Source organism: Gobius niger, assembly GCF_951799975.1.
Source record: "Gobius niger genome assembly, chromosome: 16".
Classification (NCBI taxonomy): Eukaryota; Metazoa; Chordata; class Actinopteri; order Gobiiformes; family Gobiidae; genus Gobius; species Gobius niger.
The window spans coordinates 11,137,116-11,164,710 of record NC_136867.1 but is presented as its reverse complement, the minus strand read 5'-3'; the positions used below and the strand labels follow the sequence as shown (position 1 = coordinate 11,164,710).

The window sequence follows — 27,595 nt, the reverse complement described above, 5'->3', positions numbered from 1 at the left end:
TATATATATAAACTCTTCCTCACCCTCCGCGGGCGGTCTCTTTTTCCTCCTGCTCGGGTCCTCTACCAGAGGCCTGGGAGCTTGAGGGTTCTGCGCAGTATCTTTGCTGTTCCTAGAACTGCACTTTTCTGGACCGAGATGTCTGATGTATTTCCTGGGATCTGCTGGAGCCACTCCTCCAGTTTGGGGGTCACTGCCCTGAGTGCCCCAACGACCACGGGCACCACTGATGCCTTCACCCTCCAGGTTTTCTCCAGCTCTTCTCTGAGCCCCTGGTATTTCTCTAGTTTCTCGTATATATATATATATATATATATATATATATATATATATATATATATATATGGCTACATTTTACTACTACTTAAGTAAAATGATTTAATTTAGTAATGTTTTTGCTTGAGAAAGTATTTTTGCCTGCTCTACTACCATTGAAGTAGACCCACAAACATGTAATTCAATGGCAAACAAATAAATAACCTACTCCTCGATTTGCAAGCTCCAATCATGGACACTTGTTTAGTTTGGCGGGGATTGACCGGTGGTGAAAACATTACCAGTGAACGGGAATTTAGCAGCACTATGTCCATCTCCGCCCGGGCGGAATAACCCGTGTAGTAAATCTACAAAAATGCTTTTCCAACCCCGTTGAGCCAATCACAGCGCGCGCGTGAGGAGCGCTGCTGTTTGAATCCTCCTCTGCGGAAACAGCCTGTGCAACTGGCTAGACTAGAGAAGAATGGGCTTTTGAGAAGATTGTTAGTTACGTTTTTATGGTTGCAAGATGTTGTGCAGATTTAGATTTATTCAAGCCTTGATCGAACGAAAAGGAATATGAATCTACGCGTGTAGGCTGTTCCACGAAGAGGAGAGTTTTTGTGTTTTGATTATTTTGTTGCGTATGTTAGCTGTTTAGTGTTAGCTAGGTTAGCCAGAGTCATTGCAACACGATGAAACTGGGTACTAGAAAAATAGGACATTGTTGATACATTTTGGGTAGTTAGTTTTAGCAGTGGTTGCGTACAAGCTTAGTTTACCTGGATGTTAAATGTTTTATTCTTTTAGGATTATTTTTGTGTACGTGCCAACCCTGTAGAAAGTCAAAGTGGTGAGAAGGCGCAAGAGACTTATTTACCACAGACATAGACAAGAAACTGCGACGGTTATTTCTTAATACTAGACATAGGACATATCTGGAAACTGCCTACGTAGCTAGTTTTAACTCAAAATGAAGGTGATGGAAAGAAATGTGATGCGCCTTGTGGCTGTGCAGCACCTCCGCGCTGCATATGGGATAAAGACTAAAAACTGGAATAAAAACAAACCATCTCGAGCATCAACGAGCATCTCGGTAAGACCAGGCTATAACTCAGATCTAAATGATAAACAAGAGGAAAGTTGGATTAAAATGTCGTTGAAACATTTGCATGCTACACTTGTATCGCCATCTATGTGACCCATTTATCCTGCGGCTTTTTTCAAAGACTTGGATTTCAATGTCCGCACTGTACAAAACTGGTGATTCAAAATAAGCTAAGGTTTATAACATGAGAATTTGACAACATAGAGCAGTTACAAATTCAGTGGTAGGATAATATCTGTGTATCTAGTTAAAAATCCACACTGCTCCTTTTTCACGTGAATGCACTACTTTTCTCTTTGGTAAAATGCAAGAGCTCTTTGACATCGACTAAGTTTGTAAAGTTTATTGATGGAATGCCCCTTGAGATGTGCCATCTCGTTTTCGAGGGGTCAACATAACTGACTAATGAGTCAAATCTATGTTTTGTGTGTTTTTTCTCAGAAAAGAGTTTTTGGTGTGCCTCTTGAGAGACTGCCATGCTACAATATGGAAAGTGGAATTGTGCCGAGGCAAGTAGCTGCGTATTTCTTATAGTTTTCTTCACAGTGCCAATGAGCAATATCAAGCTTTGGAACAAGTCAGCGTTAATTTGTTTTTGTTTTTCCATTCAGCTTTCTTGTTGACGCATGTATAAATCTAACGACACATGTCGACACAGAGGGCCTATTCAGAAAGTCGGGCTCTGTGGTTCGTCTGAAAGCTCTCCGGGTGAGTGATGGGGTGGTTTAACCTTGCTCTTGTTGAAGTTGTTGACCTTGTGACCTAAGGACAATGCTGATTTGTATGTTTAGGCCAAGCTGGATGCAGGAGAAGACTGTCTGCCCACTGCTCTTCCCTGTGATGTAGCTGGCCTTGTTAAGCAGTTCTTCAGAGAAATGCCAGAGCCTGTACTTCCCACAGAGCTGCATGATGTGTTCCTTAAGGCCCAGCAGCTGAACTCTGAGGAGGAGAGGACCGCGGCCACCCTGCTTCTGTCCTGTGTGCTGCCCGAGAGGAATCAAAACACTCTCCGTCACTTCTTTGAGTTCCTTCACAATGTGTCCTTAAGGTAACCTTATTTCATTAAATTAGTCCATATGAAATATGTATACTACTTTTACACAGATATTGAAGCATTATTTATGATGAATTACAGGAGTGCAGAGAACAAGATGGATAGCAGTAACTTGTCTGTAATCTTGGCTCCTAACCTACTACACTCTGGAGATGCTGCTGAAAAGATGAATGCTGGCACTGAAAAGCGTCTCAAGCTCCAGGCAGCAGTTGTCCACTGTTTCATAGAGAATGCTCACAGCTTTGGTAACATCCTCTTTTGGTTTTTCATAAATGATTTTCTTTGGTTGTAATAATGTTATATATCTTTCCATCACAGGTATGTTACCACAGTTTCTGAAGGAGAGGGTGCCAGCCATGATGGGCTGTGATTCTGGCTCTCTGTCGCCTACGCACGAGGAGCTCCGTGAACTTGACCTTAACTCTGGAAAGCGGAGGCCTAGACGTAGCTTCGGAGGTAAACGCCGAAATACTTTGCTTTCCAAGTCTAGGTTTGCAAACCGTGTTTCCACATTTGAGATAAACTCGATATTGGAAATTTCTATTATCAATATAAAAAAAAATCTTCCAAACAGAAATTTCAATATTATTATCATGTCTTGCCCACCTCCTAAGTAGTAGTTTTGTAGTTGTGCACATTAACTAGAGATTCTTGCAGTTTAAAGCTATAACCTCTAAATTAAGATCGTTCAACAGTCGACTACGAAAATGACATGACTAAGTGTGCCTCACATTACAGATGTGGTCAGTGGGGCTCTGAATAAGATAAAAACAAATAGGACACCCACAAATATTCCCCAGTCAGACAGGATTGGTATGTAAAATCAATAATTGGCTAATTAATGCTCTTGCCATGTCTTCTTTCTTCAAATAAATAAAAGCAAAAATCAAACTGTAATGAACCTGCACACTTCATTTTATACATAAATGCATGACAATCAAACCAGCTTAAAAAAAAAATCCTCTTGAATAAAGTGCTGCTCTGATCTTTCCTGTTTGCCCAAGTACGCATTTGCATCGGCTATCTTGCACATGAGACTTGCTTATTTTTGTTATTGCTTTTAAAGCTTCTAGGGCTTTCAGCTGCTTGAATTTACAATTGAATATAGCAGTGGTTCTCAACCTGGCGGTCGGGACCCCCAAGGGGGTCGCGAGACAAATTTGGGGGGTCGCCAGATCATTTAGATAAAATATATTTTCATTAGCAAATAATCTACTGTTTTATTGTAGCATGTGTTTGCTACTTTACCAGAGTGCCATTATTTGATCATAGTTTGATGAATTTTATTTCAGTCATTTGTTTTTTTCTTTGTTTTTTTAAGAATTATGTAGGCTAATGTTCCTATTTTTCACGGTAAAACCCGGGCGGGGGGTCACGAACCCCTTTACCTGTTATAATGGGGGTCGCGGCTCCAAAAGGTTGAGAACCACTGGAATATAGACATGTTATCTTGATCCAAATCATTAATTATTTTCTGATTTCTGACAGTGTTTTCTTCTGCAACTCCTGTGATTGCAACACCCAACTCTAAGCGGAAACTACCTCTGGAATCTGGTCACAGTTTTGGGTTCTCAAATAAGAAGCGTAGATCAATCAAAAAGAATCTTGGAATTGATTTACTTCCTGATTCTTTGTTTAATGGGACATCTACTCCTGGATCTGGTACTAATCATTCTATGAACAATTATTCAGTGTTTTTTGCATACAATGTTTTTTTAAATATAATTTGTTCTCTGATGTTTTAAGCTCGTAGTGCGTCAGACATCCTGGACTCCTCTCATACCTGTGGCTCAGGTGGGAGGTCTCAAAGGCGCTCCGTGACTTCAGCGAGGAGGAGGAGTCGAAGGCTGAGCAGCCGGCATGCAGTGAACAGGTACAACCAGAACAAAATAATAATTTACACATGACAAACCTGAGGCCTTTTCCTGAAGCGCTCTCTCATCTATTTCTTACAGGGTTGAATCCGGTAGATCCGGCTGCTTTTCTCCAAAAGTCAGCAAAAAGGACGCACCACGCAAATCTCTGCGCATGCGCTTCAGCCTGGGTAAAAGCAGCAAAGACGCTGTAAGTTTTGCTGCTTCATAGAACCCTCAGATTAACAATAATATGTTAATCCAGGTGCATGACACTAGCTCTTAAGAGATTAATTTTGATTGACATTATTACTTGTGCACTTTATGTGTATATTATGTGCGTATTGGGCAAATTGTTTATTTGCATGGCCCTAGCTAATGCACCTTGATTTCTGTGCCTTTAAATACAACAATATATGTTTTACTTGTTACTTCTAAGGTACTGGTATGTCTTGTCAAAATGATTATATCCATTTTGATTCTGTTTGACAAGTGTTTATACTAAAATTAAATTATGTGACACATCTAAATTAATGGGCAAAGTTAATGCTTTATTCAGCCGAATGTGCTATTGACTTGAAATGAAAAATAATAAATAATCTTGAATCCCTTGGAAATCTGGTTGCTTCTGAGTTATTTTAGCAGACTCTGAAGAACTAACCGTAAAGTCTTTTAACTACACTTAATAACATTGAATATTGGGATTCACCTGTGGGCTTCATTTTAACAAAGTAATCCTTCTAATACTATCTGGCTGGTCTTTCACTTCTCATTCCATGTTGGTGTTAAAAGGGATCTGAATCCATCGGCTTGAGACTTGCCTCTCAGGAAAGCACTACCAGTTTTTGTTTCACCAAAGACATGGAGTTCATCAGTCCATCTGTGTTGCCGAGGATTATGGAGTCAAACGGTAAGTAAATTATCAGTAATATCTGTTTTTCTTTTATTCAATCTGAAGTAATATTGCGCATTCTCTTCTAAAAGGCTCCAAATACATCAGTAAGTCAGAGGACAACTTGCTGACCCCTCATCAACACTTGGGTGCACATCGCGGTGTTTGGGCGGCTGAGACCCCTGTTACATCTCAAGACTTCAGTAGAGGTTCTTTCACTGATACTCCCATGAACATTTGTCTGAAGAACACCTTCACCTCTGAACCTGTTATAGTCTTACCCAAGCCCTCGCCAATATCCGGCCTGCCTCTGAAGCTATGCTGTGCTTCAAGTACAGAGAGTTTAGAAAGTGAGGCAGCAGCCACTGAAGCCCCGATCACAACAGGGCCCATCCTGATCAAGATCACCAAAGCCAGTGACCTTCAGCCATCGCACAACTTCTGCTCCGCAAAAGCAGCACATACGTCAGTGATGCCAGATGAAGCTGAAGCTCTTCTTTCACAACATCCAGTTGATTCTGCCACTCTAACAGCATCGTCCTCCAAGACGCCAGCTCTGCAGGCTTTTCGGGCAACTGAGCAAAATATTACTTTTGGTCAATTAGAGCTTGCTTGCTTGTCTCCTTTGCATATTGACAGTACAGTGTTTGACTGTGATACAAACGGTAGTCTGTTGTTAAAAGAGTCTAAAGCTACTGCCCTGAGTAGCAGCAATAATGTCTTTTCTTTGGATGATGAAGGAGAAGAAGAGAAGCTGGTGAACTGTAGCAGACTGATCGATGCTCTAGACATACAGAGTCCTGCTCACTTCAAACTGGGGATGCCTTCTGGGCTACAGTCTACTCCATGCAGATCAGACTTTGAACACTGTGCTGGGCTCTACACACCTCTGAGGGCCAATACTGAAGTCAGTATGGTGGGAGATGATCAACATATTTGTACAAAAGCTGATGACCAGGAGGTGGCACTGTCCCCTCACAGCCTGCAGGCCCAAAAGCGCAGAGTGGCTGAGCACATTCAACACTTTAACAAGCTCACTCTGCATTCTCCCAAAGGCTCTCAGCGCAAAGCCAGCCGGTCTCCGCTCCGGTTCCAGCGCACACCTGTTCGTCAGGCTGTTCGCAGGATCAATTCTCTTCTCGGGGACAACCGGAGAGCCACAAGGAGCGTTGTCCGCCAGACCATGCAAGTGCCAAAAGCTGTGAGCTTAGAAACTGGCCTCTCTCCACACCCACAGGTCCTGCATATCTTGGAAGAACCACAAGTGATTTCTAGCAATGTAAAGTCCACAAAGAAACCCCCTCCTGTTCCTCCGAGAAAGCCCAGCAGCCTGACCCGTAAGCCTGTGCTCTGTGCTCTTGGGGATGTTACAAACAAGGTGCAGCCTAAAACCAAACTAGACACTTCAGAGTGTCACCCACAGCAGTCGGGGCCGCATAAGCCCCATGTGCAGCAGGTGATTGAGAAGGACATGCATCATTACAGAGGCTCTCCCAGGAACCCCCTGACCCAGACTCGACTGCTGTCTGCAACTAAACCCGTCGACTTATAGTGTCACCATCATGAGATTGTAGAATGCAGGTCCTGATGAGGTTTATGGTGGGATGTTTGGCTAGTGGGTACTTAATTTATTCTGCTTCTATGTTTACTGTTTCTTTTACGGGGAGATATTTGCCTTACTTTTATTACTCTTAAGATAGCCATTTGTAACTGTAGAGTAGTGTTGTCCGTAGTGTGCAGACCAAACTTGTTTGTTTGGATTTATTTATACATCGTGTGACTTTTTTATGGGAGATTTTTTTTTAAACATTGTCTTAAGAAGTAAAATGCACCTTGTGTTGTTCAAAAGATGCCAAACAGTATTGATTAAGAATTTTGCATACATTTTGTATCCCTACAAATCAGCGCAAAGCTACAAATAAATCAAATGCCTGGTTCTAAGTGTGAGCTTTTATTTGTGAACTATGATTTTAAGAGCCACAAGAGGGCGCCATCTACTCAGGTCACGCATTCAACATTAAACGACTATTAAACTCCTAAAGGTCTTCATTTTTACTTTTATTGTCTACACAGAAATGAATTTATTCACTTTCTTACATTTTGTTACGGGTCTATTTGTTGTCCTCTTAATTGGACCTTTGCGTAATTCCCACGCGCACGGTCTCCTGGCCCCTCTGTCTCTGGTCCTCGCCTGTCTGCTCCTCCAAGAGTTCAAGTGTTGAGGGGGCGGATAGTTTTGATTTTCTTTACTTCGCTGTTAGCCAATAATGTCGAGGGAGCTGTTGTGCACATCTCAGCTGGCAGACATTTAAAAGGGAGACAGCGCGGCGCTGGAGTAATTTGTATTAAACCCCCTGGCCCCTTTTCTATGGAGCGCTCAGTCTCCCACCCAGCAGAGCACAGTCCCGCCACAGAGGAGTCTACGCGAGTGGGTGCCTATCATCTGTGAAAGTGCCACAGACAGGAGCATCTCCGAAGGATAGGGACATGAACAAGTGAGTGCGGAGCTTCCTATTCTAAAATAATGTATCCCTTCAACTCTTTGAGGATGACTAGCCTGCAATGTTCCAGAGATTTGCGCTGTTGTGCGTAAACGTGGACGCTTAGGCTGCCCAGGTGTTACCTTTGCATTGCATTTATTTTTGGTAAACATCTGTATTTATCACATTTTTGTTTTGTGCGTAAACTTACTGTGCGCATAGCCAGTCAAAATCCCTTTGTGCTCACTTGTTTCCCTCTTCTAGGATGGCCAACTCAACCCGTGTACTCTGCATTATGGTTTTCATCATTGGCTTGATCTCCTCTCCCGCGGTCTCAAAAAGAAACCGTGGATCACAAGGCGCCATCCCTCATCCGGACAAGAACAACCCAAACGAATCGGAGCAGCAGCCTCACCCTCCTCCTCCCGCGGGCTCCGGCACCCGCCAGAGGCACGGCTCTCCCTCTCCAGCCGACGAGGTTCTGGAGTCCAGCCAAGAGGCGCTTCACGTCACCGAGCGCCAGTATTTGAAGCGCGACTGGTGCAAGACGCAACCCCTGAAGCAGACCATCCACGAGGAGGGATGCGTGAGTCGAACCATCATTAACCGCTTTTGCTACGGACAGTGCAATTCCTTTTACATCCCCAGACATATCCGCCGGGAGGAGGGTGCGTTCCAGTCTTGCTCCTTCTGCAAACCTAAGCGCTTCACCACAATGACATTCACATTGAACTGTCCTGACCAGCAGCCGCCCACCAAGAAGAAACGCATTCAGCGCGTAAAGCAATGCCGTTGCATTTCCATAGATTTGGACTAGTTGTGAGACTTCTGTACGTGCAGGCACGGGACACATGCCAAATTTCACTGAAAACCAATCGTTTCCACTCATTCCTCTTTGCAGCGCCAGCCTCAGACTTTTCACAGCACCGCACGACCGAGAGCGCGAATCGGAATTGTTTTACGCACGGCTTTGACATCCAATAGAACTGCACGTCCCTGGTTTAGATAAATGCGCTGATCTGAACACTCTGCAGGAATAGTTCCTGTGCTGTTTATAATGTTTTATATTGATTTAGCGGAGTTTCCACTGTGTGGAATTAGACGGACTTAAACACAGAATGTAATTTTAATTATGCGTTTTTATTCCTGTTGATTTTAACGAAGCCTACGCCCTATATGCCTGCTCTGCACAATGTTGTAGTTTTCTAAGTCATTTACAAACACACTTGAAGCTTTTTTCATATTGCAAACATACTGTACATTTCCAGCGTTCATTTCTTTCTGGCGCTACGAAAGTGTAAGGTGACTTTTGATGTAACTCAACTGTTGGGTACTTCCTTGGATTAAATTATCCACGAAATAATACATTTCGAATATTGTGTATGTGATTTATGATCTATGATTTAGGCTAAGTAAAGAAAAGGGTACAGGCATTAATATCTGTTCCCACACGCATCCAACTTAGCCTATTCTTAATGGGCCTAAACTGCGCATTTCTTATGAATACAAAGACAAAGGCTAGTTCTGCGAATATATCAACACAATTAACATAATAACCAATATATTTAAATGGTATGTTTCCAGTCTCCATGCTGACGTTTTTCAACTGTAGCAGACAAGAGTAAAGAAAATCCGCCGAATAATGATAGAATCAAACGAAAACCACATGCTCCATTATAATTCACATTCCTAAAAACAAAGTCAACTTTTAAATAAACATCCAGGAACTAACGTCTCAAACACAACCTTGTAGAATGACTCATAGTTTATTGAAGAGTCTGCTAAAATATGAATCATCTGATCTGCTCCTCTTGTTTCCATAAATTAACAGATCTCTGTTGGGTTTCTGAGCTCTCAGGCCTAATGACCATGTGGACAGCGATGTGACACATAATCCCACCTTCAACTTGAACAAAATGGACTGTGAAAGTCTGTTCATGTCCAGTAGTTTATTGTTGAAATTTAAAACAATTCCATAAAAGTACAGAGCACCTATTTTGAGCGACTGAAAGTAGTACAGACAGCAAGAGGTCATTACTGTGACAATATCACCCTGTGGCGACTTTACAGTATATATGTTCTTTATTTTAATATAAAAAATAATCAATAAATGTGATAGACTTTGAAAAAAATATCTACAACACATGGCTTAAGGTGGTACGCTCAACATGTTTGTACAACTAAATAAAAATTGCCTTTTTCCCATTTGTAAATTGGCAGAAAACACCTCTCTCAAAAAAATAAATAAACATATGCTATTAGAATCTACCTCAAATATATGAATAAAAATATCTTTCAGGTGCACCACTTCAATGACAACGTCTACTTTATTCTTCCCATAAAAATACATACTGTGACATTTCCGGGCAAAAAAAATAAAAGCTTTCTGTACAAATATTAGACTCGGGCATTGAGACTTCTTCAAACATCCAATAAAATGCACAAAAATAAAAAAAAGATTCCATTTCCTTTCTGGAAGCATAATATCTATCAACAAAAGTAGCCTCTTGCATAGGAAATGGGTTGCCAATATTGCAATATAAATGAATGCACACTGGGGAGGTAAAAGTGAGCTACATCTTCTGCAAGCAGGAAAAGTGCAGTTCTGGACATTAAACAAAGGGGCAACATCTTCAGTGTTTTGGGGTGACAAGAGTAGGGTTAGAAGCTGAAAGAGAGTGCTACACATGACCATACAAAGTCTCCATCCCCAAATCTGCAACTTCTGTGGCCGATTTCACATGACATGGCATATTTACAATAGTTCCAATGAGCCATGGCGAATGAAAAAAACTATTCATAACGGAGAATGAGTGTGGGAACTGGCTACAAGTGAAACATCCAAGGAGCCATATCTTTCTACTACTACTATGGTGCACAGTAGTGATAGTTACACGTGTTGCTCCTGATGACTGTTTACACGCTGGCCACTCGCAGGTCACCTTTCACACGCTGCTCTCGATGGAGCGCCGTCAGGCATGCATTTCGCTCAGTGGTCGCTCTCCGTGCAGTTATGCTAGTATCAAAAGTAGTTTCCGGAGCTGTATTGGGGCAGGTACGGCAGTAAGATGTGTTTCTTTTATCCAGAGTCTTCTTGATTTGAGATAGTAACTGTAAACAAAAGTGTTGTTGAATAGTTCATCACAGTAGCTCAAGTGGATGACACGCTCGCCTCCTTCTGTCGCAGTCGCTCTTTCTGTTGGAAAAAAAAAAAAAAGCCACAGGAACGGTCATTACACAGACACAAATACACACACGCGACAGTGGCTAGTGTGCGTCGAGAAGTACTTACCAGGCTGTTGGCATTGACCTTCTTGGTTTCCACCCGCTTGTCGGCTGTGATCTTCTTAATGTTTTCTTGAGCTTCCTTTAACCTGTGTCAAATCAAACGTTTTTATTGTAGAAAAAGTGTTAAAATATATATGATTTATTCATCCGAAATCTGTGGAAAATGTGTCCCCTACATAACACTGACTGTAAAAAGCAATATGAGCACGAGCCGCATCATTACAGTGTTTATCAGTTCTCCCATAACATTTATCCTTTAGGAGCCCCCGTTTCATCAGAGGCCAGTAACGGCGACTGGGCAGTCAGGAGGGTCTACAGGAGCTCAGAGGAATGCCTGCCCAAACACACGCCCCGGGTCAAAGGCAACATCATAAATCCAGGTCCAGGGCTGAGGCCTCTAGTCTACCCTGCTCTCATGGCCTCCCTCTCAGTGTTAATGAGAAAGCAGCTTCTGCACATCAGCACTCAGCCACTGAACAGTTTGGCTGAGGTCTGTGTCATGTTTAGTGATCGAACCTACAAATTGATAGTCTTGTCAGGCAACCATCAGACTGCAGAATATTCAGAAAACTCACAATTGTTTCAACATATTTCAATTACAAACAGCAAAGAACATTATTTATAGTGTGTTCTTATGGGAAACATACACTAAAAAAAACGTGATCTTTTATGAAAAAAATCCAGGAAACTGATTGCCTTGAAAAAGCTAAGCTTATAACTCGCTGATTTCCAGTACTTCCAGACAAGTAGTGTAGCAATGTTTCCGTCTGGTCAAGGTTGAAAACTGTTTTTTTTTTTTAGTGCAGATGGTGCATTCATAAATTAACATCGTAATAATATGAGATAATCTTAATGAAAGTATATTACCAAAAAGCCACTTTTGCATCACATTGTGGATCGTCTCATATGCTCTTTTGCCATTTCCGTTTTCCATTTTTAAATAACATATAATGTATGTGATATTTGTCTACAATATTTTAGTTCAAATCTGGCAGGGAAATACTCATATTCAGCATTCTAAACCAAGGCAAAAATCAGTTCACCTCTCTTTGGAGATGTTCTTGCTCTGTTTTTTCCAAGTGTTCTTGAAGTCATTGCAGAATTCAAACCACATCATGAAGATGTAGTTCGGGGTCACCTCCTTCTCTCCCGTTTTGGCCTTTAGCCCGAAATAGCTCACCACCTCCAGGAATCTGTGAACAAGTCACACAACATAAATAGTAATAGCGAACACATAATAAGAGACAAATTAAATAGAATGGCATCCTCCTGCTGAATTATACAGTGACCTTTTAAAAGCCCAGAGCAGAATACAATCCTTCCTGGCTTAAGGAATAGGCTGGGAAATGTGGGAGACGCAGGTGTCAACACATTGAAATCTGTTGTATTATTGTATGTGTTGTGTATGCTTCCTCAGCCCAAACATGAAAAACACTTAGCCTGTCAGAGCACTGATAAAAGGACGGCCATGATGCACGAGACGCTCCCTACGAAACAGTGAAATTCACTGTGGAGTCAACGAACCAGTATTCTTATCAATTTGGATTTTTATATTGGTGAACCTGACAATGTCCACCTCCCCATTGTATGACTGCAATATCACAAAATCTGTATATTAACATTATTTTTCTACCTCCATGTTAATCAAAAAGTAAATAATGATGTCAATTATTTCATTGGAATTTTTCATAAGCAATATGTTTGGACTAAGTGCAAAATAAAACAGAAATCCCTGTAAGTCATACTTTGTACCATCTTTTGTATTCGACTGAGCTGGCTGTTCCTTTACTTCCTCAAGTGACAATAGCAAATAAATGATCATTAATTCTGTAAACTATTGCGCCCTGTTTTCATTATTTTCCAGTCACCGGCTAATTGAGAATTGACTTTGGTTTATACAAGAAATACAAAACGAACAATATGCTGGCCAGACGCTAGGGCCGTAGCCTGCTTCCCATTTCCTGGATATGCCGTCATTTCGCCGGGATGCTCGGAGAGAGGAGTGTTGTAGATCATTCCTCCGGCAGAAGAAGAAGCAGCAGCAGGAACAAAGGATGTTTCGGAGGGAGCAGCCAATGTGCACGCTCCGAGGCACTGATCTGTCTCTGCCGCTTTGACACGACCAACTCCTCTCTATCAGCTCTCCTCTCAAACCTCGGGTCACCAGGTCAAAGCGCACACAAATCAAACCATTTCACTTCTAGTCTCCGAAAAAAACACACACACAAAAACCCCAGACTATTCACGCAAAACAGATGCGCACAAGAGCTAAACAAAAATCAGGAAGAAATCAGTTCATTTGTGGTTCAATTAAGATCGGATACAAACACAAACAGGTCCGCAAGTTGGTAATGTGGCGTATGATGCCATTGCCGTGAGAGGGTTTACTGCGGCCGGCATTCCTCACTGACAGCTATAAAAAAAGACCCATTACAAAAGCACGAGTGGCCGTGAGAATGAGGCAAATCTTTGGGCAAGCAACTCGGCATTCCTCCGCTTCCCCAGTCAAAAGAATATGGGAAGAAACTCGGGAGAGGCCGGATGATGCATGGGCACACATGAGTGAGACTCCGAAAGTAGCGTGGAGCCAGTGGGGGTCGAATGATTAAAGAAAGACTCAAGTCGAAGTGTGGCGTGAACACAGAAAAGCACCAGTGCAAAGCAAACGTGCGGCAGACAAATTAGGGAAGTGTGCAACGAGGGAGAGGCTGTTTAACTCACTCTTGATGAGCCAAAAATGACTTCACCGTTTTCAAAAAGGTAAAAGAAAAATAGTTAAAAGGTCATATCTGGTGCATCGTAACCTAAATACATGTGAGTGATATCCAAATGGCCCTATTGGTTTGTATTATCATGATAATTACTCAATACAAATCAGGGGTCTTCTAATAGCATTAGCATAAACACATTGAAATTGTGCAATGTTATAATTTATTATGATCAAGACAGTGTACCAAATGTCTTGTGTAAAGGGATGTTTAGAAATCCAATATTTTTTTTTGTGATGACAAGTAACAAATAATGAATTAATATCAAGTGATGAGAAACAACTGAGATGCCCACATGTATCTGGCAGCCTAGTATGAGTAAAAAAACTCATATTCATACACCGTGAACTAAGAAACTGGGCAAAAGGGGGGTCTTGCTCAAGGTCACAATGACAGTATGTACCAGTGGCCTTCCATGACCACTCAACCCCCACCTAGGCTAATGGCCGACTATGACTGAGAGGCCTTGTAAAGCCAATGCATCCTCCTGAGGTTTAAGTGGACATGTTCAGTAGCACTAAGTATGTGTTGTCTATTTCCTCATTAACACTGAAGCCTATCCCTGAAGCCGCTGCTGCCACTGGGCCGGCTGCAGCTGATTTGTCATCCGCACAGATGTGAGAGCCCACCCAGGGCCCGCGAGCCCGCTGACGCCCATATTCATCAACGGCGTGTCACTTTTACGAGGTGCCTCTGTGGGAACTGCCCCCGCCCTCCTGCTCTGCCCTGCTCCAGCCAGCGCCAGTCGGCCAGTCCCCCACTTTGGATCAAATTAAAGGAAAAGTTCATTAAAGCAAAAGGTGCAGTGAGCCGCGGGGCGCTTTTGATCAATATTTACCTCCAAGTTCTATGGCTTGGTTTTAGCACTTGAAGGTAATGTTGGTGAGAATGATCTCTTTTCCATATCAGATTTGGGGCCTTAATACAGTAATACAGACAATTTCAAATGGTAGGTGCATTCCCACAAATAGCTAATGTATATGCTCTTTTTCCAGTATGCACTTGCTTTTTAGCACCTGTCTTGATGAATGACCCTCTCAGTGGTTTAAAAAAGACTTTACAGCTACAACTGGGGCTCATTTTCCTTTCTGCTAATGGCTTTGAGAACCAAAACAACAAATGTAAACATGTAAAATGATTATGTAATGGTGAATAAATCAACAATGCCAATATTATCAGCAAAGCCAATATTTCATGTTGACTTCACATCAGGGGACATAGGTACGTCATGTTTGTGAAATGAATGAAAAATATAAGTGCGAAGTCGGAGCAGTGCGGTTTTAGGCCCGGTCGTGGCACACTGAACCATCTCCATACCCGCCATCGGGTGCTCGAGGGTTCATGGGAGTTCGCCCAACCAGTCGACATGTGCTTTGTGGATCTGGAGAAAGCGTTCGGCAGTGTCCCTCGTGGTGTCCTGCGGTGGTTGCTCTGGGAGTATGGGGTCCGGGGCCCGGGGCCCTCTGCTAAGGAACGTCCATTCCCTGTATGTCCGCAGCAGAAGCTTGGTTTGCATTGCCGGCTGTAAGTCAGTTCCCAGTGCATGTTGCTCTACGCCAAGGCTGCCCTTTGTCACCGGTTCTGTTCATCACTTTTATAGACGAAATGTCTAGGTGCAGCCAGGGGCAAGAGGGTGTCCGGTTTGAGAACGTCAGGATCTCATCTCTGCTGTTTAAAGATGATGTTGTTCTGTTAGCTTCATCAAACCAGGACCTTCAGCTGCACTGTGGCAGTTTGTACCTGAATGTGAAGCGACTGGGATGAGGATCAGCACCTCCAAATCCGAGGCCATGGTTCTCTACCGGAAAAAGGTGGCTTCCCCTCGCCAGGTTGGTGGAGTGTCCATGCCTTCAAGTGGAGTTCAAGTATCTCGGAGTCTTGTTCATAAGTGAGGGACGGATGGAGTGTGAGATATATAGAAGGATCGGTGCGGCGTCAGCAGTGATGCGGTCACTGTATCGGACTGTTATGGTGAAGGGGGCAAAGCTCTTGATTTACCGATCGATCTGCATCTCACCTATGGTCATGAGTGCTGGGTAATGACTGAAAGGACAATATTGCGGACACAGGCGGCCAAAATTGGTTTCCTTTGCAAGGCTGGACGCACCCTTAGAGATAGGGTGTGGAGCTCGGAGTAGAGCCGCTGCTCCTTCATGTCAAGAGGAGCCAGCGGAGATGGCTCAGGCATCCGTTTTGGCGACTATGTCTCCAAGCACCTGGTGCAGCATCCCCCAGAACAGCTGGTGGAAGTGTGTGAGGATGGGGAACGCTAGGCATCTATACTCAGACTGCTGTCTCGACAACCCGGTCCCAGATAAAGAGGAAAAAATGAAAGGATTTGCTCAGTTTATAGTATTATTATTTTAGTTTATAGTATTATTATAATAATAGTATTATTATTATTATTATTTCTTATATTACATATAAGAATAATATCGTTACAAATATCCTAACTCAATATTGATACATGTTGCTTCAATTTAAACCAATTCAAGATATAAGAAATCTACAAAAAAAAAGTAATTTACTGTATATGAATTGGCAGAAATTTGTCCCTAAGCGACTCATATGGCCTAAAACCACCGTGATTAAACAAAGCAGTCTGCAACCTTCTCTGAATTACGGTATTGTCGAGAGTAATCATCTTCCAACTTGTTTATAGTTCCCATTTTCTTGTGTCCGGCCTCGTTCGCCTTCTCCTTTATGTGCTTTCGGTGATTTATTTTGGAAGCAGGAGAGTTACAATTTAAAGCAAACAATTCCGCTCCCTGTCCAAACAAGGCGAAAAAAATAATCGGCTGGCTTTGTTTGTGCGTTACACCATCTTTTTCCAATATGAAATGTTCCAGATATGATTCGGTCTGAGCACAAGCGCAGCGGCTGCCAGTGTGTCTCGCGCCCATAAATCAGGCTCGCTGGAGGACTCTGGAGAGGCCCGAGCATAAAACATGGCAGATAAGAGGGATCGGATGAGTGGGGAGGAAGCACAGGGTGTCCGGCCCTAAAAGCGCTGCACTGCATGTGGTGGGCGCGCAGTCACAGTGGCAATTTATCTAAACGGTTAAGCACAGAACAGGAGAAGATTTCACTTACAATCAAAGTAAAAAATTTGAGCTTGTCATCATAAAAGGGAAACGGGGAATCTAACTTTTTAAGACGGTGCATCTGGTGGTAGCTCTTGAGTGATGAGCATGTTAAAATCTCGTGACATTGCATGGAGTGTGTGTAGAACGCTTCGGAGTAGAGCAGCAAATAAAATCAAAATAGAATCAGAATCACGACGTCATGAACGCCAATATTTAGGTGATTTAATATTCTCAGCTAATATTCTCAGGAATATTCAATTTCCATGGGTTCTAAAAGGCAGATAACTTTGTAGTTTAGATCTCTGCTACAAACATATTCAAATAGTTTGATCTTTATTATGGGAGCAGCATGTTGGGCCCTATAGTATTTTGGTATAGGCTTTTTGAAGGCCCTTCCTGCTCTGGGCCTGGGTAATACCTACACCTTCCCAGTCTAAGGAGTGTGAGCTGTATCTTGACTGTATAAAAAATAAAATAAAGAAATAACATAATGGCACTATGTACAAAGCCTCACCTTTTCTGTGCAGCATTGAGTTTGTCTTCTTCTATCAAATAATCCTTTTGAGCTGTGAACAGAGAAACACATTTGGTGAGAATAGATTAGACCAAAGCAGAGTTAACCAACCAGGTGGACGCGGACCCTCACAAAAACACTTGGAATGAATTGAATTGAACTGTATTTATTTCATATTTCAGGCTTATAGGATAGTTAGAAAACATGATGGACCAACGATAAACGCCCCTGATGTCGTCCATGTGGGGGCGCTGTGTCCAGGATCCACCTGTTAAGAGTGCGCCTGAGGAAGAAGCCATCTTCAATGACAGTCAGGCTTTATGAAAACATGCACCGGTCTGAATGTGTCGACATGTGGGTGTGAGTGGCATGTGTCTCCATACATGTAAGAATCAGAGGGGTTTGAGAAGGCTTCTGTGCCGCTGCCATGTAAAAGTGTACAAATGCAAGGCAGATGTGAGTGGTGGGCCAGACTGAGGTGCAAGAATTTATCTAGGGCCCGAGCCTGTGATCTCAGATTTATTGCATTTTTCCAGATTCATCCTTTTTACAATGATGGGGGACCTTTTTCTGCTTTAAGATTTAAGAGGTGGAAGTCTCCAAAAAATTGTTCAAAGGCGGGTTTTGGGGGTCTATTGGGAGAAGGTGAGCTTAAGCCACTGAGCGACTTGGACACTTTTTTTGTGTGTGTTTTACATGTGAGGTAATGATGTCTGGCCAGTTGAAGGGAGGGGCTGCAACCAATGGCGTTGGTCCCAGCAGGGGTCGGCCTGGCGCCTGAGGTCCCCTCTGGTGGGACTATGCAGAGGTGGGACAGCGGCTCACAGCTCCACGGAGGGGCTGAGGATGTGTGAAGTTTCTCTCCCCCGTGCGCACCGTGTAAACATGAAACCAGTAGTCGCTAACTAGAAAGTTATGAGACGTGCATGCTGAGCGGGACAATAAATTAGGGCTTTAAAACTCTGACACACTTTTCCAAACTGCGGCTTGTACCTAGCAGCCGGATAACAAAGAGATGCAGAGTGCGTCTTTACAGAATCAACATCATCCTGCTCAGATACAGGGCAAAGTCAGGAGACACAAAGAAAAGCAGCTAAAAAAAACTTAAGTCTAAACCTTGGTCTTAGATATGATACGTTAGCACTTGATGTTTAGAAACTGAATAAACAGTTCCAACTTCCAGAGGAATACAATCCCGAGATAAAATGACGCAGAACACAAGACCATTTTAGGTTATGTCCAAACACTTTGATATTAAATATAGTTGACTGGAAAGCACTTACAAAGCTTGTATTTACAAATACAGACTGATACTCAAATGGCTGTGAAAAGAAATGGTGATGAACCCAGTGGCCCCAGAAAGAGATCCCAAAGCAGACGCACTGGAATAATGATTGTTAGAGAAATAACTAAGAAGTCCGCGAAAAATCAGTGAGGAAGCGGCAACATGGTTATTGGCCATTATTTAATGCCTCATGCGTGTGTATGCAACCGCTTATGCCGACAATCAAAGCCTAATTCATAAAAGCAGAACTTAATGGGACCGAAGCCTGAGGCTTCTTTGTGAATCTGCTTCCACCTTTTCTAACAACATCCGATTATTATTGCGTTTCTCTGCGTCATTGACCTCCATCTGAAAAAGGGGCAGCTTATTATCGCGTGAGTCACTGACAGCTAGGAAGTGTGAGCACGCACAGGGCGACACACGTGGATCTCCAAAATGGACACTTTGCTAAGATTAGAGCCAGTATTTGTTTTCAATTAGCCATGTTATGCACCGGAACAAAGAAAAATGTCTCTGCCTGGACAGACCCTGTGGTCTCAACATTTCCTGATAAAAGAGACAGATAACAGAAAGAGTTGTTGATTAAATATCGCAATACGGTAGACTCTTTGTGCTTCTCACCTAAAAATAGAAAGACAAACCACATTCCGACAATTCAGTGAAGAGCTGATGAAAAATGGAAACACGCTCACTTAAGAGTCTAAAAATAATGTGGGAAAGGTTCTCAGGGTTGGAAACAGAACAAAAGCTTACGGTTTATTAGCAGACTGCTACAACATTATGGATGAGTGGATTTGAGAAGTTGGACATGGGAGGGAGTAGGGCCGTTCAGGTTCACCTGTGGTTCCTGCTGTGAGACACTCCACAGGACAGATATGGGTCAGCACAATTCGGAAATGCATATGGTTTTGTACATCTACTGGGTGTTCGGATATCTGAAGTATTGGTAAAACGCACAACAACTTGGGTGGAACTAATGCATTATTAAAGTAAATGAAAGTAAAGGGATATTCTGAAGTTAAAGCCACTGTTACCGAATCCTCCCTTTTTTAAGAAGCTAAACTGCTAGCAAAACCCCAAACTTGTTTCAGGCTGTCACAAAACCTTCCGCACTTCCCACATTCTTACAACGTTTAGACAGCAAGGCGGAGTTTGCAGTCACTGCACCATCAGCAAATCGGCTCATTCTTCCTGGTTTTTGACTAGTGAAATTGAATTGAGTGAAATTGTTTTGGAATAAGGCATTAACCCAAATTGTATCTGGAATTGCTGCTTCTACACCATACTCTATGGGGGAGACAAGCAAAAAAGGTTCAGGAGCTTTAAACCAGTTGAGTGGAGATTGATGGAGGCAGACGGGCTGTGTACGAGGAAGGGAACAGCTGTATGTCTTAGATTTGCTGTTGCACATCCAGAAATAGTCTAACTACCAACACATTGATCCAAGATTTCAAAGAGTACATCTAAGATCACAAACCCGGGCTAATTTCATCTTTGTCCTGATTAGCAAAAGAGCAGGAGATGACTCATTCAACAGTTTAACACCACATCAAGTCCATTTTGACTCCAGATCACTTCACTTTGTAATACAATACCAGGTTGTGTATAAAAGATCAATTAGAAAACTGGAAAATGATGTTCTTTGCGGCAAGGTTTTTGAGTTCATAACCCACAAACTAAACAAACCGCTACAACAGTTCCTTATTAATAATAAATGTTCAATGTGTGCAGCATATGTATCTGCGGTCATTTACCTGAGCTGAGAGGGCCTAATTCTGTGATGAGTCAGACTTTAAGAGCTGCTGCGCCACTCTTTGAAGTGCGAACTGTTGCTTTGTTTTGCCTTTTGAAGTCATGGAATCATCACGAGCGATGATTACGCACCTCTCTGCACACCAGCGGCACCGCACCAAGGAATTCCATTTATGAAGTACAGCTTTACAAGTATTCCCCTGGACAGTTTATGCTCAAGATGTGGCTCTGCAAACAACAGTCGTTATGTAGCCGGTGGCAACTATATGGACTCCAAAAACCCGGGATGCTCGCCATGACTATTAGGAGGCACTCAAAGCGGATAAACGGACAATAACATGGCATATTGCCCTTCCAAGGAGACCTGATCCCAAAACAGGCCTGGTGTGCACGAAAACAAACAACTATGCAGGAATCAGTCTGCAAACAATGCACTGCGCAATGAGACATGTGGATGCAATCTATGGGGTTGGTATAAAAAGTGATGTTTTGCTATAGCCCAAAGTGAAATTCAAGACTTGCACTAAAGAAACACTTATCTTTTGAGGAAATACATATTCAGACCTTCCATTCCAACAACTGGACAACACTTCAATTGCATCTTCGACACACTCACCAAGCACCCTTATACTTGAGATATATGACATCCACTTTAACAAACTGAAGCACCTTAATGGGCTTTAGACAGGCACAAATGGAGCCTTGTGTATAATAAAAGGCCCACAGTGTGCAGTATAAGTGGGTCTGACCCAATACCATCACATCAGATATACTGTACGTGTGAACTGTGTGAATACTTCCAAATTAAAAGATACAGGAGACCTCACTTCCTGAAGAATAAAGACTACTTAAGTAGTTCTGTCCAGTCTCAAAGTCTTTCATATATTAATACAAATTAGCCACAGTTCATTAATCAGAACAGGCTACACATAAGCACAACATCCTTTGTCACATTTACAGTTCTATCAGCTGGACTAATATGTTACTGCATACCTAAGCAAAAGTTATCCTGTAATATTCTGCAGTAAGTTAAGAAAGGCAGGGGTTTCTCTCACAGCTCGACAAGGATTAATTGAGGGGCCTGATTAAGACAGTCCTAATGGTGTAGTAAACTGCATGAGAAAACACCAACGTTTAAAAGGTCACAATCAGTGGAGCAGAAAGTGACTCGAGGGGAACAACACTTCAAAACAGACGGAGTTTGCCTTCCACATTTTCAGCAGACATGATTATTTGGTTCTTCAGCACCATCATGCCGCCCAAATAGCATGCCCTATATGTAAAAAGCACATTACTTAATTTAAACATATGATCCAATCAGACGGCGTTTTCGTCAGGTCCCTGTCCTGGTGGTCTCAGCTCTGATTCCACTGAGGCCGGTCACTCTTTACAAGGCCTGACCCAGAGGAGTCCTGCAGGCTTTATGGCGGTCCGGAGTACATGGAGACATGTTAGGGGCAATGTGATCCTTTCTACGGGCCTGTACACTGGTGTCCTCATGCCGTCTTACAGCACACCCAGACGCCCTCTCCCAGCACGTCCAAACACACACATTCAGCTGACTGTCTGACGCGGCAGAAACACTTTTCAAGAAATCTACGTTTGATGCCAAGGGAAATAAAAGGGTTGGAAAAGAAAAGAGAAGTATCTTTGTGGAATCCACTAGATTTACAAGATTTTTAAATCTAGTAAATCTAGCCGCTTGCTCAAAACAGAAAATGCCACTTACCAGCAGTAATAAAGCCCTCCATCTTGGATTTAAAGGGTTCGATATGTTCTTCCGACGAGTTGTGGCAAACCTTTTCCACATTCTTCTCACAAGCTGTTGGACAAACAAGAAGAACATAAAAAGCATGGAAACAATTCTGTAGTATCAAACATGTATTGAAATCATGTGTCTTATGAAAATGTAAAACATCTGCGGTGTAAATTTATTTGAAATTTGGGGACCATTTTATGTCCCTACTCTTGGGACGTGCATCTTTGAATTTTCAATGTGTAGCCAATATTATTTGTGCATATTTTACACTGTCAACTTTTCACAAAATAGTGAGCGTAGTTTTAACTATGAAGAGAGACAGATTTCGCAACACACCGTCAACCTATTTGAGTGTTAAAATACGCAAAACCACACTTTTACTGTCAGATCCTCCATTAAAATTCCATATGCACTCTATACATTTATACATGGCCCATAAAAAGCCATAAACACCCACTAAATAAACATATAAAGTGATAACTAACTTTGACATAAAGTATCTGGTATTTTCATATCTTGCAACTATTTACTAGATCATCATCCTTTGCTACACAGGATAGCGTTCAAGATAAATTTATTACTAAACACGTGTTGCCATCATTTCCATTGGCATCAGCTGCTTTTTATGGTCCCTATTCCATTAGCTGCATTTCAGGACTTTTTTTTATGTGGTTTTGTTATTATTGCTTCCATGTAATTAACTTATTCCAAACAAAAGTGAAGCCAAGAGCTCATTTAGAGAGTAGCGCACATGGCCGATGATCTGTCTGTCTTTATGGTGCCAAAGCGTCCGACTCACGCTCAGTGACAGACGTGATCCCGCTTCCTTCCCACTGTAAGCCCCCGCAAAACAAGCTGCAAGTCATTAATGCAAGTCATAAATACCTTCACTTTCTTATGAGTGCATAGCTAAATAGTGGAGCAACACGACAAGCACATTAACAGGTCCGCGGACCCGCTTCGGATTACTGCGTCACCGCGGTCAGTGGTGATCCGGCTTCTCACGCTCGCAAACACAGCACAATGCACCTGCAGCAAGACTCACGACACTCACTTTTATGGATGTTTGACTAATTAGATGAGGATTCACCAAACATATAAGAAAACAACAATACGTTTTTCATACCCCTACATACTGGACCAGACGGGAAACAAAAAGGTGTGACCTTTTCATAGTTAATGCTATATATAAGATTACTTTGGAAATAATGGTTTGGCTGGTTTTCAAAAGGCTGTGTGTGTGTGCAATGTTGAAATAGATACTCTGAATTTTGAAAATACTTTTGAATCTTGAATAATTCTAAAATGTTATTTGTGACATCAAATGAGTGCTTTACAATCTCATAATCTAATAATAGAATAATAATAAGTACTCTTGGCACAGCATCATGTTCAAAGTAATAGACAACCACATGGCCAATAATGACATGTCTGAGGGTAATTTGGGGATGAAATGCTGATATCATAACCACAATTGTGCTCGCTGAGGAGACATCAATGTGAAGACAGAAAAACAGACAAACCAGAGGGATGCCAAAGTATTTGCCATGTCTGGTTAGTAAAATGGTCAACTTTGATGTTCCCACACATTTGAATGAATAGAAGCCTCTAAGGCTAGTACCAAGACCTCATCAGACATGCAAACAGAACAAAAGTAGTCTGGAATCAGCTGCGGGGTGCCATAATTTCAAGAAAAGGGTCATTTGCTGGATTTTTGTGTCTCTTATAGTAGCAAAAAAACAAAACAAAACCCCACCTTCCCTCACACAAGGAAACAAAAGAGGAGTGGGACAAACAAGGCCCCAGCGCCTCATGCGGACCTTTTAGTTTTTGCACTTATTTCAGTTTTGAGTGGGGAAAAAATCATAAAAATATGTATTTTTCATGTGGTAAGTATAACACAATTTGGTCCTTGGTCAGAAGTAAAACAAATAAAAAAATAATAAAAGCAATTAAATACTTTAGCTGATTATGACAAAAGGACATCCTACTACAGTCTATATGCAAACACAATGTTTCTCCCTGAACTGTCCTACAGAACATCATCACACATGTTGCTGGGATTGTTGTAAAACGGGGCTCGGGCTAAAGGCTGTGTCTAAAGCTGGCATTGAAAGCCAGATACAATCAGTGCACTGTCTGATTTGCCACAGTGATGAGAAAATAGCAAAGGCCATCATTGGTTTGCCAACATTGATTATCAACACTTTAGTAGGAATTGTTGCTTCTTTTATTTCAAGACCATTTACACTGTAGATTCTCACTGAAGACATTCATTTACGAATAAAACACATACGGAATTATGTCTTCAACAAAAAAAAAGTTGAAATAGATTCTTCAAAAGAGCTAGCCTGGCTATCACCAGACAAAATATCGCAAGTTACATTTAGTCTGGGGACTTCCAATTCCGAGGTGTTTGTTTTCTTTTTTTTTTATTTGCTCGGGACAGTGCAAGTTATTGAACAAGCTACACCGGATTGCAGCCTTGGGCTAATTTCAATTCAATTCAATTCATCTTTTTTATTTCCATCCGTCATCCCCCATGTGCGCTCTCAAACACACTCCCATACATCCTGGCCTATTGTACATGTTTCTAGTGGTAGGGGAAACCGGCGTACCAAGAGGAAACAGACACAGGGAGAACATGCAAAGTCCACACAGATAGGCCCCGTCTCTGGTGGGAATCGAACCCGGACCTTTCAGCTGTGAAGCACGAGTGCTAACCGCTGTACTACCGTGTGGTCTACGATTGTCCGTAGTCGTTTATTGGGAGCTACGAATGTCTATCATATACGTCTGCACGTAGCCATAGCCAATTGTATCAAATGTGTCCTAAACTATTAGAACACGGTCTAAAGCTTGATCGAAAGATGGCGCCGTGTCTGCAGCTGTCATGTTGGATCCGTAAATAAAGCTTTTTTTAAATCTGTAAACAAACTACAAGCTTCTGTATGTCGAATAGTGCGTCATCGTCTTGCCGTCCCTACTCCTTCTGTGATTGGTCCCCAGACTGCTGTGCAGTTCGCAATGATTCAAGCGCACACAGCAGCATGAGTTAGACTTAACTTCAATGAACTTAAAGATGTCGTCACAGAAATGTTTTTCACTTCACAGACAGTTAAACTATTTCAGGTGACGACCTTATTATATGAAGATCATTGAGAAAATGCCAAGAATAAAGGGTGACAATTTTGAAAAATTTAAAAATATAAAACATATTTTAGTTATTTCTTTTTAGTTCATCATCATAGTTTCATGTCTTCAAAGAGAATCACACAAAGTAAATATTGTTGGAAATAAAGAAAAGCCGATACATAAAAAGCGTCTCCAAACTGTTGACCGGTAGTGTATATATATTTTTTCATGGCATTAAAGATAAGAAGATGAATGCGTGGCTGTAGGTCATCTCTGTGGTCTACAGTAAAGGTTGGAGTCCCTCTGCCCCAGCCTGAGAGGAGCTCACACAGAGGTTATGACCTTCTCCCCAAACAGGAAGCCCCATCAAAAAAGGATCATGTTTCTGCCCAGGCCAGAGAGAAAGAGGGCAGAGGGGGCCAAAAGGACGACCCACGGCTCAAGCACACACAAGGAAATTTCTACAATTCGACCAAGGGACATTAAACTACAAAATTACCATTCTAGATTTTATTCTGCATAAATACAAGCACATGATCAGAATAAATGTATGCTTTCATGTGCAGATGATCATGCAGGGATCTAGAAGTTCAGACATTTTGTTTTGGGGCTGAGTTAAGCATAAAGCATATACTTAGAATATCTTAATAATCTTAATAGGCACTTTGAGTGTGTAATGTAGGTGTACAAGCGCTTTATAAATTCAGATCATTTACCATAATGATTACTGCGTCTGTCACATAATGACACTCTAATGGAAACAACAGAGAACCAAGAGGTTTTCCACAAAAATGAATAGATATAAGTAAGTAAACACTGATTAGGAAAGATTAGCGCAGAGATTTGTTTCACTTCACACTCAGTTGACTGCTCTTTGACCTGGGCTGCAGGGCACTGACCACGGCTGATCAGATAAGGACCACTTACTCTGGTGTTGGTTAGGGAAAGTGTGACTGTGACTTCTGTCCTCACAGTTTGGATAGTTATAATTAGAACCAGTCCCTTTCTTTAGAATGGTTTATGATAGCTTAGTATAAATATTTAGTCCTGGGAGCAGGAGAGGATAAAATGGTTAGAGTCATAGGTGGAACTCACCAAACACCCACAGCCAGTATGCTCCCTGTGATGCTATTAGCCCCGAGGACTACTGTGCCAGACTGCGCCGCAACAAAACATCAAATACGTCGCCATTATGTTGCATTTATTGTCCTCAAGTCTTCCATTTTTCCTAATAAATGAGTGACAGCTTGAGGTGGGTCTGGCCGCTTTGGCAGACTCTTTGTATTTTGGCCTGAGGTCAGAGAGGAGCGAGCTTTAACAGCGATATGAAACACACAGGGAGAGCGCCTCGCTTATCTAATTGCTTTCATATGCCATATTATTGGTTGATTTAAATAACCACAGACACCAGGGCCACTGCGGGCCATCGCCTTTAACCTCAGTCGGGCCCGGGCTAAGACTGCCCGGCTGCCCGGCGGGGTTACCCGCTGCACTGGCGCCCAACAACTTACAAACACAAAATGTGTTCTCTGGTAGCAAGTCTTATGAGCTTTCCATTTGAACCACTTACAGAGACAATACTTCAACTAAAACATAAACGCAGCTTTTACAACATCCGCATATGGTAAGAAGGCTTTTATTTGTTTCTCATTGATAATGAAACAAAAGAGTTGAAAGGACTCATATGATACAATGTCTTCAAACTGTAGTCAGAAGCCATCGCAATAATCAACATCCACCCACAACTGAACAATAGCCAGTGTGCTGCAACTGACGGCGTCCATATCAACAAACATCAGGCCAAATCTACGGACACCACCAAAAACTGGTGTGCTCAGGCTTAGAAAGTCAGACCTGCTACATTGGTGCAACCACCTTCTCACCTGTCAGATCCTTTTTGAGCTTCTTGACATCCTTGGTGAGATCATCAAAGTTCACCTGTGCGGCCTGGAAGAACTCCTGAGGCTCCGGGAGAGGGAACACGCTCTTGTCTGTGCCCGCGTGCTGCAAACAGCCCAGGGGTGGTGAGAATTAGCAGGAGAAAGATACCATTTATAAATAGATGCGTCATTTTACCTCGTCAAAGTTACGAAGGTAGTACAAAACCACATAATCTACAAGGTTCAGTCGATTGTCCTACAGAAAAAGACAATATTTTACTGATAATTGGATAAAAGTATATTTATATCAAAATCTAAATGTAGTTACCCTGCTTTTGACATCTTTGAGTTTAGGGAGGATCTCCAGTCCAAACCCATCGGCCTGACCTCTCGTCCTGTTGCCTCCGTTCATATAGTTCCCAAATGCTAAAACGAGACCCAGGATATCCCGCAAACTGGGGCACTCGAGCAGCTCCTGTCAGACAA

The 27,595-nt window shown here is 42.2% G+C and overlaps 3 protein-coding genes across 4 annotated transcripts in view; 2 read left to right on the top strand and 1 right to left on the bottom strand.

Moving 5' to 3' along the window:
* The first annotated feature begins 1,176 nt into the window (after positions 1 to 1,176).
* arhgap11a (Rho GTPase activating protein 11A) lies at positions 1,177 to 7,190 on the top strand. Of its 2 annotated transcripts, XM_079574339.1 has the most exons (12): positions 1,177 to 1,351; positions 1,805 to 1,872; positions 1,975 to 2,071; positions 2,155 to 2,411; positions 2,499 to 2,662; positions 2,736 to 2,873; positions 3,156 to 3,230; positions 3,906 to 4,079; positions 4,164 to 4,290; positions 4,373 to 4,481; positions 5,063 to 5,180; positions 5,255 to 7,190. In XM_079574339.1, exons 1-12 carry the CDS (start codon positions 1,229 to 1,231, stop codon positions 6,712 to 6,714), a joined length of 2,910 nt encoding a protein of 969 aa, XP_079430465.1. In that variant the 5' UTR covers positions 1,177 to 1,228; the 3' UTR covers positions 6,715 to 7,190. The 2 variants fall into 2 exon arrangements, with proteins under 2 accessions (XP_079430465.1, XP_079430466.1); XM_079574340.1 differs by lacking the exon at positions 3,156 to 3,230.
* Positions 7,191 to 7,307: 117 nt separating this feature from the next.
* Positions 7,308 to 8,819, top strand: grem1b (gremlin 1b). Its single transcript, XM_079574351.1, has 2 exons — positions 7,308 to 7,657; positions 7,907 to 8,819. Exons 1-2 carry the CDS (start codon positions 7,650 to 7,652, stop codon positions 8,457 to 8,459), a joined length of 561 nt encoding a protein of 186 aa, XP_079430477.1. The 5' UTR covers positions 7,308 to 7,649; the 3' UTR covers positions 8,460 to 8,819.
* A 638-nt stretch (positions 8,820 to 9,457) lies between these two features.
* The window catches only part of LOC306976416 (formin-like), a 44,846-nt gene continuing 26,708 nt past the window's right edge, over positions 9,458 to 27,595 (bottom strand). Inside the window, exons 12-19 of the mRNA XM_079574337.1 lie at positions 27,438 to 27,584; positions 27,306 to 27,365; positions 27,113 to 27,233; positions 22,065 to 22,157; positions 17,299 to 17,350; positions 11,974 to 12,123; positions 10,935 to 11,016; positions 9,458 to 10,838 (exon numbers count right to left, since the gene is read on the bottom strand). Of these exons, the coding sequence (XP_079430463.1) occupies positions 10,794 to 10,838; positions 10,935 to 11,016; positions 11,974 to 12,123; positions 17,299 to 17,350; positions 22,065 to 22,157; positions 27,113 to 27,233; positions 27,306 to 27,365; positions 27,438 to 27,584 (750 nt within the window). The 3' untranslated portion in view covers positions 9,458 to 10,793. The remainder of the gene's footprint in view (positions 10,839 to 10,934; positions 11,017 to 11,973; positions 12,124 to 17,298; positions 17,351 to 22,064; positions 22,158 to 27,112; positions 27,234 to 27,305; positions 27,366 to 27,437; positions 27,585 to 27,595) is intronic.

Coding starts and splice junctions, on each gene's coding strand:
- arhgap11a (XM_079574339.1), top strand. CDS start 1,229: ATGAAGGTGATGGAAAGAAATGTGATGCGCCTTGTGGCTGTGCAGCAC. Junction 1,873..1,974: donor GAAAGTGGAATTGTGCCGAG/GCAAGTAGCTGC, acceptor TTTTCCATTCAG/CTTTCTTGTTGACGCATGTA. Junction 2,663..2,735: donor AGAGAATGCTCACAGCTTTG/GTAACATCCTCT, acceptor TTTCCATCACAG/GTATGTTACCACAGTTTCTG.